The sequence below is a fragment of the Cervus elaphus genome, chromosome 11 (genome assembly GCF_910594005.1).
Source record: "Cervus elaphus chromosome 11, mCerEla1.1, whole genome shotgun sequence".
Taxonomy (NCBI): Eukaryota; Metazoa; Chordata; class Mammalia; order Artiodactyla; family Cervidae; genus Cervus; species Cervus elaphus.
Window position 1 is genome coordinate 7,588,066 of NC_057825.1, and position 10,126 is coordinate 7,598,191.

The window sequence follows — 10,126 nt, forward strand, 5'->3', positions numbered from 1 at the left end:
TTTCCACCTCCGTCTTCTCCTCCGATGCTCCCTGGTGTTTGGGATGGGGGAGCCAGGCCCAAAGACCCTATGGTGTCTGGCTGCCCTCCAGGTTGAGCCCCCAGGATCCTGCTTCCCAGGCTGCCCCTCTGTCCTCTCCGTGAGGCAGGTGGGCAGGCCTTGTGACCCATTTTGCAGATAAGATAAAGTCCAGCTGAGAGGGAGGAAATAACTGGCTAGAAGAGGCAGCTAAAGTCTTTCCTGACTCACAGAGCCAGCAGACTCTTGAACCTGTCATACCCATTCTACAGAAGGGAGGACTGAGTCCAGGAGAAGCCAAGTCTCAGGCAGAGTCAGGGCAGAGCTGGCCTGGGAGGACTGCACAGAGCAAGGGCGGAGTGCTAGGACGGATGAGGGCCGTGAGAGGCCCCAGGTTCCTGCGGACCCCAGGGTGGTGGCCTGAGGATCTGGCTCCGTTGTCCCAACCACCATGGACCACCCACCATCTGACTTTGCATCTCAGCTCTGCTTTAGCCACTCATGTGGCTCTGGGCAGGTCATGGGCCTCTCTCAGCCTCAGCAACTTCATGTCTTCAGAGACTTTGTGAAGCTCTAGAGAGAACAAGAACTGATTTTAGACATATTTATTGTTAGGCAAATTCAACGCCACCACACCTGACTCCTCTGCCCCCTGGCAACCTGGAACCGTGGGCCAGCCTTTTTATCCAGCTTCTCAGCCTCTCTGCCAGCTTCCCTAAAGAGGTGGCCAGCAGGCAGGCCCAGAAGAAGGGTGGTAGGGTGCCAGAGGTGGCAGATGGCAGGGCTGGTGGGACCACGGTCTGTTCAGGGTAATTCTCCAGGGCCCAACTGTTGCTTCAGGCAGAGGTGGACTCAAAAGCCAACTGTGCTAATTGGGAGCCATCAGGCAAGTCCCCCGAATCCCACCTTCTCCATCCCCATTGTGACTAAGGAGCAGCACTTGCCTCACAGACTGACAGAGGTGGTATAAGCAAATGTTTCAAAGTGTGGTGTTGACAGATGCATGAATGGGTCATGAAATCCGTTTAGGGGCGCTCAGCAAGTATTTGTAAAGACCAGAGTAGGACAGGATGGGAAAGACTGCCGTGGATCCCACCGGAAGGAGAACCTGGAGTCCCTGTTTGTCTCTCCAGAGTTTGGGATGTAAAAGGGATTTCTTAAAAAAAAAAAAAAAGAAAAAAAAGGGATTTCTTACTGTGGATCGTGGTGGAAAATTCCAGAGCCCCTGGGCTGAGACATATGACCAGCATGGCATGTGACCAGTTATGACCATAAACAGATCAGGATGGGTGCTGATTATCTAGTTTTTTTAGAGCAAGCCCAACTGCCTTGCTCAGCCTGCCCTGGAATCGAGCAGAAATCCAGGTTGGGGTGGAGGGTTCTGCTGGTACCCACTCTCTGTTTGTTACCCAGGGTGGAATTTGTCAAACTGGCCAGCGAGGAGGCTGATGTTGTAAATCTGGGCCAAGGCTTCCCAGACTTCTCACCCCCAGAGTTCGCCGTGGAAGCCTTTCAGCACGCCGTCAGTGGGGACTTCATGCTTAACCAGTACACGAAGGCATTTGTGAGTCTCCCAGCCCCTTTGGGGGACCCCAGATGTGGGCCTCTGCAGAGATCCCAGGGGAGGAAAGGGCAGCTCTTTCTGGACAGCAGGCCAATCTAGATGTTACGGTTCATGGGGCAGAGCCCTTGAAATTCAGTCCGGCCATGGTTCAGTGTTCACTGACTGTCTCCTTTGTTACAGGCCCTGGGACAGTTCATGGCCTGGGGGAAAGAAAGATTTAAAACAAAACAAAACAAAACCTGAGCTGGGAGATCATGGTCTGGTGGGAAAAGCAGACCAAACAACAGAAGCAGAAATCAAAGGTAGTTGATTTGCTGTGATGGAGGAGCTTGGGGTCCTTGGTAACACAAAGGAGGGAATGAAACCTGGGAGATCAGAGAAGGCTTCCTGAAGGAGGTGACACATAAAGCTGTTGAAAGATAGTTGATTTTTTTTTAACTCTAAATCCAAAACCTGTCTGTAAAGAACCACAGAGTAAATATTTGCCAGGCCTGGAGCAGGTTCTTAAACGTTGGTGTGCATCTCACGGCCTGGGGGAAAGTTTCTTCCAATCCCACCACCCAGAGTCTAGCACTGCCAACAGGGTGCTACTTTGCTGAGTGTTTAGACTTTTGAACTTTTAAAACACACACATGTATCCACATGTCAGATTTGTGTGGCTTTCTGTTATGTTTTTTTAATTGAAATATAAAGTTGACTGTCTACATCATGTGGCCAAAGTATTAGAGCTTCAGCTTGATTTACAACGTTGTGTTTATTTCTGGTGCTCAGCAAAGTGATTCAGTTATAATATACATGTATCCCCATTTTAAAATATTCTTTTCCATTATAGTTTATCATAAGATATTGAATATAGCTCTCTGTGCTATACAGTAGAACCTTGTTTTTTATTTTTTTGGGTTTTTTGGCCATGCTGCTCAGTAGGTGGGATCTTAGTTCGCCTACAGTAAAAGCACAGTGTCCTAACCACTGGATCTTAAGGGAAGGCCAGTATTGTTTATAGTATGAGTCCGTTTGTGTTAAAAATCACAAATCTTTTTCTAGAAACATATGACCCACCAAAATTGAATCAAGAACAAACAGATAATTTGAACAGATCGATCACTACAAGTGAAATAGAGTCTGTAATTTAAAAACTCCCTACAAATGAAAGTCTGAGACCAGATGACTTCACAGACTGATTCTGCCAAATATACAAAGAAGAACTTATATCGATTGTTCCCAAACTTCCAAAAATTGAAGTGGGAACACTCCCAAAGACTCTCTATGAAGCCATCATCATCCTGATACCAAAGCTAGACATCGCCAAATAAGAAAATTACAGGGCAATATCTTTGATGAATATAGATGCAACAATTTTCAACAAAATATTAGCAAATCAAATCCAACAACATGTAAAAAAGATCATACGCCACATCCCAAGTTCACAAGGATAGTTCAGCATACCCAAATCAGTGTGATTCACCACATAAACAAAAGAAAAAACAAAAACCACATGGCTATCTCAATAGATGTAAAAAAAGCATTTGATGAAATTCAGCATCGATTCATGATAAAAACTCTTACCCAAGTGGTAATAGAGGAAACATACCTCAACATAACAAAAGCTATCTATGACAAACCCACAGCCAATATAATACTCAGTGGTGAAAAGCTGAAAGTCTTCACACTAAAATCTGAAACAAGACAAGGATGCCCACTCTCACCTTGTCTACTCAAGATAGTATTAGAAGTCCTAGCCACAGCAATCAGATAAGAAAAAGAAACAAAAAGTATCCAAATTGGAAGGAAAGAGACAAAATTGTTGCTATATGCAGAAGATATGATACTATATATAGAAAACCCTAAAGACTCCACACAAAACTACTAGAAATGATAAGCAAATTCAACATTATATATACAATATTATGGAACTTGTTTATTTCACTAAATAGTATGATAGGGGCATCTTTCCGTGTCAAAATAGCTTTGTTCTTTTTGATGGCTGCATAGTATTCCACTGACTAGATGTGCCATGATTTATTTACCCAGCCCTGCACTAATGGTCTGGTTTGGCTATCTCACTATTAAGCAATGCCACAGTGAATAGTTTGTGTATACACATAGGTGAGCATTTATCTCAAATCACAAGAAGTAAAACCAGTCAATCAAAGGGTGTAAATATTTTAGCCTTTGATGGATATCATCAAATTGCCCTCCAGTAAGACTTACATTCCCATCAACAGTCTGGTCTCAGAGCTGGCGGGAAAGTTCATTCTTTTCCTATCAATATTGAACATCAGCAATTTTTCTTTCATGACTGCCCTCATTATTTCATTTGGCTATGTGTATTTGTTTTATTGCTCCACAAGAGCTCTTTATGTTGCAATGTTTCTCTCTTAGTTTTCTAACTTTGCTCATGGAATATTTTGATGTATAGAAATTTTTCATTTTCATGTGGTCAAATCTGGTTTGGTTATTTAAATTCCAGACCTTAGGTTTCAGTCCCTTGGCTTACCCTGGAATGTTTTATAAGTGTCCTCAGCAAACAAGCATATAGATCCAATATTCCTCTCAAAGTGAGGGGTTTCCAAAGCTGCAACATAAACTCTTAGTCCTGCACTTCAACTGCCGTGACCTTGGGCAAGTCATTTCCTTTCTCTGGGTCTCTTTCTCCACCTGTTAAATGATGGGAATCAAGTAATGTCTCTCTTGCAAGGCTGCCAAGAGGATCAGATGGCACAAAAGTCCTTCTTAAACTTAAAGAAAGTGAAAGTGGCTCAGTCGTGTCCGACTCTTTGCGACCCCAGGGACTGTACAGTCCATGGAATTCTCCAAGCCATAATACTGGAGTGGGTAGCCTTTCCATTCTCCAGGGGATCTTCCCAAGCCAGGAATGGAACCCAGGTCTCCCGCATTGCAGGCAGATTCTTTACCAGCTGAGCCTCAAGGGAAGTCCCTTAAACTCTCTTAAAGGGAGGTGTTTAAAGCTTGGAGTTGTTGCTATTTTGAGGGTTCCATTGGACTGTCATTCGTGAAGGCATACACTCTGTCTGGTTCCCCACCAATCCCAGCCCTGGGTGGTGGGCCTGGCACAGAGCAGGCTTCATGGCAAGGGGTGAAAGATGAAAGAACCCACCCCACAGAAACTGACTTGACCCCCAGGTTTGCTGCTGAAAGATGCTAGAATTGCAGAGAGTGCCTGAACAGGAGGGTGGGCCCAGGCTGAGCCAGGTGCCTGACCTGTGCTGTCCTGGCAGGGTTACCCACCCCTGACGAAGATTCTGGCCAGTTTCTTCGGGAAGTTGCTGGGACAGGAGATAGACCCACTCAAGAACGTGCTGGTAACTGTGGGTGCCTACGGGGCCCTGTTCACAGCCTTCCAGGCCCTGGTGGATGAAGGAGATGAGGTGAATGGGCAAAGCCTGGGCTGGGTAGGGGTGAAGGGTCCGGGTGGTGCCAGCCCCAGCTCATCTGACCTTTGTACTAGGTTATCATCATCGAGCCCTTTTTTGACTGTTATGAGCCCATGACATTGATGGCAGGGGGTCGCCCTGTGTTTGTGCCCCTGAAGCCGGTGAGGATGCTGGTTGGGGTGTGGGTGGGAAGAGGGGTCCAAGGAGTGTGCTGGGTTGAACCCGGGGAGGTGGGAAAGAAGGAAGGAAGTGGAGGAGGCCAGTTTCTCCAGGATGGGGGGAAGGGTGTCCAGAGCCCCAGAGTAGAGACGGTGGAGACAGATGCCTGGGGGGAGGAGCCGAATTCCTAGAGATGAAAGTCAGGAAGTAAGTATTGCCACCCCCGCCCCCCTCTTCTTGCAGAGCCCCACCCAGAAGGGAGAACCAGATTCCAGCAGCAACTGGCAGCTGGATCCCACGGAGCTGGCCAGCAAGTTCACATCTCGCACTAAAGCCTTCATCCTCAACACACCCAACAACCCCCTGGGAAAGGTACCTGAGAGACCTCCTCCCTGGGCACCCCTCCAGATTGGTTTGCGTCCCTGTTCTGTTGCTCGTGTGCTGCCATGGGGCCTCAGTTTTCTTATCTGTGAAGTGGGAGAGCTAACTGCAGTGAGCTTTGAGGATCAAGGCTCCTAGGGGTCCCAGGGCCTGGGGCAGGGATCACCAGGGAAGGTGTCAGCAATAGCGGGCTGGGCTGGAAGCCTCTATTACTTCCCCACAGACCTGGACCCGTGACTTCACCGCTCCAGTTTTTCTCACCTGTAAAATGGGAACATGACAGAACCGATGTCAAGGAAGACCCAGTTTTCCACCTGTGTTTCTCCTTTACTGTCATACCATTATCACACTCACAAAGCTTCTGACACCAGATATGTGGGGTTCTTTTTTTCCCCACACTAAGCAATTCTGTGAGACCAGCTGGGTGTCCCACAAAATTCAATTCAATTTAATTCAGTCCTGACACTGTCTACCTGGAGATGGTGTCAGCTCCCACCGGTCAAGGGCTCAGTCTGACAAGGTTGCCCCCCACCCCACTTCAAACGCCAATCACAAGTCAGTTTATAACCTGTGCTTCTGACCTATGGCTGTAAATCTGAGATGCCCAAAACCCCCTCTTCAGGTTCAATTCATCTGAGTGGCTCACAGGACTCAGGGACACAGCTACTAACAGTTATCAGTTTATGAAAGGAGATGATAAAGGATACAGATGAACAACCCGATGAAGAGACAATTATGGCGAGGTCTGGGAGGTGCCCGAGAGCAGGTGCTTGCTTCTGTCCCTGTGGAGTTGGGGGTGCGTCAGCCTCCTGGTGCCCCCATGAGCTCACCCACCCCTGCAAGCTCCCCAAACCCCATCCTATCGGGATTTTGATGGAGGCATCAATTATCAACTCCATTTCCAACCCCTCTCCCTTCTCTGGGGAAGTGACAGGAAGTGGGATATGGGAGGGGGCTGAAAATTTCAGGCTTCTAATCATGGCTTGCGTGGTCTTTCTGGTGACCAGCCGTGATCCAGGAGCCCACTTAGAGTCACCTCACTAGAACAAAAATGCTCCTAGTGCTCTTATCTCTTAGGGGTGTACAGGGGTTTCCATTGCCTGTGTCAAGGTCAGAATCAAAGACCAAACATTAGAGCAAAAGATCCTTCTCGTGCTCTTGTGCATGCGTGCTCAGGCGCTTCACTTGTGTCCAGCTCTTTGCGACCCCATGGACTGTAGACCAGCAGACTCCTCTGCCCGTGGGATTCTGCATGTGGGTTGCCATGCCCTCCTCCAGGGGATCTTCCCGACCCAGGGATCAAACCCGCATCTCTCACGTCTCCTGCACTGGCAGGCGATTCTTTACCACTAGCGCCACCGGGGAAGCCCTCTAGTGCTTTTACCACTTAGTAGTTACAAGGGTTTTAGGAGTTCTGTGCCAGAAACTGGGGCAGAGACCAACAGAGATATTTTCTGTTATCTCACAACTGACCTCACAGGGTCACTGTTGCAGGGATAGGAGAGGGCAGAGAAGCCCTTGGCACCGGCTCTGGCCGTGTGCTCGCATCGCTCTGAGATGGCCTCTCTGGTGGGGGACCGTCCCTGCAGGTGTTCTCCAGGGAAGAGCTGGAGCTGGTGGCCAGCCTCTGTCGGCAGTATGACGTTGTGTGCATCACGGACGAGGTGTACCAGTGGTTGGTCTTCGATGGGTTCCAGCACATCAGCATTGGTGAGCCAAGCCAGCCAGGGCGCCCCCGTACCCCTGGACCTTTGCAGCAGGGCCTTGAGTCCAGTCCGGTGTCAGGGCAGGTCTGGTGATTAGGACCGAGGGGTCTGGACCCTCACAGGTCAGGTGACCTGGGGCAGTGACTTCACCTCTCTCAGGACAGGGGAACACAGTGGCACCTACCTCCCGGGGTTGTCATGAGGAGGGGCTCAAATAAGTCTAAGAAATAGCTTAGCACAGAGTGGAGTCTGCGGCGCTGAGAGCCCGGGTCCCTGCTGGGACGCAGCCCCCACTCCGTGCCCCCACCCCCGTCTCAGCAGCCGCTCTCTTTGATCTTGGGCAGCCAGCCTCCCCGGCATGTGGGAGCGCACCCTGACCATCGGTAGCGCTGGCAAGACCTTCAGTGTCACAGGCTGGAAGGTGAGGCAACCAGAGTTTGGGGGGCCCCTCCCTCTACGATCGTTGGTGGGAGAGGCAGGCCTGGGAATCCGGAAAGGGTTTGGCTGGGCCCCCAAGGGCCTCACCCCCTCCCTGTCTTCTTGGTCCAGGTGGGCTGGGTCCTGGGCCCGGACAGCCTCATGAAGCACCTGCGTACTGTGCACCAGAACTCCATCTATCACTGTCCCACGCAGGGCCAGGTGAGGGGGGCGGGGCCCGGGGAGGGGCGGGGGCGGGGCCGTGAGGGCGGGGCCCTGGAGGGGCGGGGCCCGTGGGGCGGGGCCCGGGAGGGGAGGGGCGGGGCAAGAGAGGGGTTTGGACCAGTTCCAGGGTCGGGCCACACCTGACCTGCTCGCCGCGCCCCCCACCCGCCCCCACACCCTCCCCAGGCCGCAGTGGCTCAGAGCTTCGAGCGGGAGCAGCTGCACTTCGGCCAACCCAGCAGCTACTTTGTGCAGCTCCCACAGTACATCCAGCGCTGCCGCGACCACATGATACAGAGCCTACAGTCCGTGGGCCTGCGGCCCGTGATCCCCCAGGGCAGCTACTTCCTCATCACAGACATCTCGGACTTCAGTAAGTGGGCCCGGCCGGGCGGGGCCAGGGCTGGGACCCTGGAGGCTGCCCAGGACTCAGCACGTCCTCTGTCCGCCAGAAAACAAGATGCCTGACTTGCCTGGAGCGGCAGATGAGCCCTACGACAAACGCTTTGTCAAGTGGATGATCAAGAATAAGGTGGGCTGGGCCTCTGCCGGAGCGCTGTGTGTGTTTTACAAGCTGTGCAGTGCTAAGGGTGACTAACCCCGGAGCTGATGGGCCAAAATCTAACCCGGCCTCTGCCCTGAGCCGTGGTTCAGGGTTGTATATTTCAAGGAAAGGGGAGCCTGTTTTTAATGTGCTCAAATAGGCCTGTTTTTAATGTGGCCAAATTCCTGTGGGCTGGCAGGAATTCCTGCCCTCTCAGGGCCTCAGTCTTCCCATCTGTACAGTGAGGAGTTGGCCCATTAACTCTGAGGTCCATCCAGCTCAGTGCTACGATTCTAAGACATTTCTTCTATGACTCTGCCCTGACCTGCCAGGTGATCTTCCTTGCTCTCAGCCTCCCTCTCTCCTCTGTACATAAGGAGGGACTTGGAATGGTGCATTGGAATGTTTTACCTCTGACCTTGACACAGCCCTGGGAGGTGCTGCATTAAAGCTTATTCTCTTTCTCCTTCCTCATCATGGAACCCTCTGACCCCCTGAAGCCCCCCAGAGGCCTGCCAGGCTGTGGGACAGTTGAGACATGGGCTTCCTCCTCCCCAGGGCTTGATGGCCATTCCAGTGTCCATCTTCTTCAGCGTGCCCCACCAGAAGCTCTTTGACCACTATATCCGCTTCTGTTTCGTGAAGGTAACGGACATGCCTGGGGAGGGCAGAGCTCCCCAGTCCTCCCCAGGCCTCCTGGGGAGAGGGGTAGGACTGGTCTGTGTTGGTGCAGGATGAATCCACGCTCCGGGCCATGGACCAGAAGCTGCAGAAGTGGAAGGCTGAGCTCACGCCCTGAGGTCGTGACATCAGCCCTGGGCCCTGCCTGGTGCCTGCACACTCTGTGAGGCTCTGTCTTTGTCCAGCTCTCAGCCATCCCAGGTGGAAGGTAGAAGGTACTGGAGGAGCCCGTCTCTGTAACACAGAATGATCCCAGGGAAGAGTCCTGCTTTTGGTCTCTGGGGAGTCGGGAGCACTTCCTCATGGTGTATGGCTCTGTTCCTGTCGCAGAGGTGAGGGAGGCCTGACCGGGGCCTCTCCCTGGTACTACCTGTGCTGGGCTGAATGGTCTTGGGTCCCCTCTCCCCTTCCCAGGCTCAGCTGGGACTCCGAGGGCAGATTTCAATAACGTACTGGCCTTGGTCCCAGTCCTGGCCCCAGCCAGGCCTTGGACATCCTTCCCTTTCCTTATCTACATTTGTTCTTGGGAAGTTGTATTTAAGCTTGAGTCCTCAAGCCACTACTTTTTGCCCATAATAAAGTTTTAAGCTATTCAGACTCTTATTGGCTGCTTCTCTCCACTTCACACCCTGGTGCTGATTGCTGGCAGGGACTCAGTCAGAACAGAAGGCATCTTCCACCTCCCTGAACCTCAGCTCCCAGATTTTCTACAAACGTTTTGGAGCCCAAAGAAGGGCAGGGACTTGGGACTTGTCTGAAGTCACCTAGTTAGTTAATGATAAAATCAGGCCTCGGGGCTCGGATGGTGTGTGTTACCATTGTTGGGTGTGGGTGTGTGTGTGTGTGTGTGTGTGTGTGTGTGTGTTGTGTGTTGTGTGTGTTGGGGGCCTTAGTTGAGGGTCTAACAGGAAAGATACAGACAATCAAGTCCCACAAGGATCAGAGTCCAGGCCAGGAGTGCCAGGGATTATTAGAACAAAAGGGGAGGAATTCCCCTAGTCCAGTGGTTAAGAATCTGCCTGCCAATGCAGGGGAC

At 51.2% G+C, this 10,126-nt stretch overlaps 1 protein-coding gene across 9 annotated transcripts in view; it reads left to right on the forward strand.

Annotated features, from left to right (window-relative positions):
- KYAT1 (kynurenine aminotransferase 1) overlaps window positions 1-9,693 on the forward strand; it is a 33,206-nt gene extending 23,513 nt beyond the window's left edge. For 8 of the 9 annotated variants that reach the window (XM_043916659.1, XM_043916655.1, XM_043916657.1 and 5 more), the window contains 11 exons: window positions 1,432-1,582; window positions 4,822-4,971; window positions 5,052-5,138; window positions 5,380-5,508; window positions 7,107-7,227; window positions 7,568-7,644; window positions 7,773-7,862; window positions 8,052-8,238; window positions 8,318-8,397; window positions 8,968-9,054; window positions 9,143-9,693. In XM_043916659.1, coding sequence (XP_043772594.1) covers window positions 1,432-1,582; window positions 4,822-4,971; window positions 5,052-5,138; window positions 5,380-5,508; window positions 7,107-7,227; window positions 7,568-7,644; window positions 7,773-7,862; window positions 8,052-8,238; window positions 8,318-8,397; window positions 8,968-9,054; window positions 9,143-9,208 — 1,225 coding nt within the window. In that variant the 3' untranslated portion in view covers window positions 9,209-9,693. Of the gene's footprint in view, window positions 1-1,431; window positions 1,583-4,821; window positions 4,972-5,051; window positions 5,139-5,379; window positions 5,509-7,106; window positions 7,228-7,567; window positions 7,645-7,772; window positions 7,863-8,051; window positions 8,239-8,317; window positions 8,398-8,909; window positions 9,055-9,142 lie in introns of all 9 variants that reach the window. The other variant, XM_043916656.1, reaches the window with a different exon arrangement.
- The last annotated feature ends 433 nt before the right edge of the window (window positions 9,694-10,126 follow it).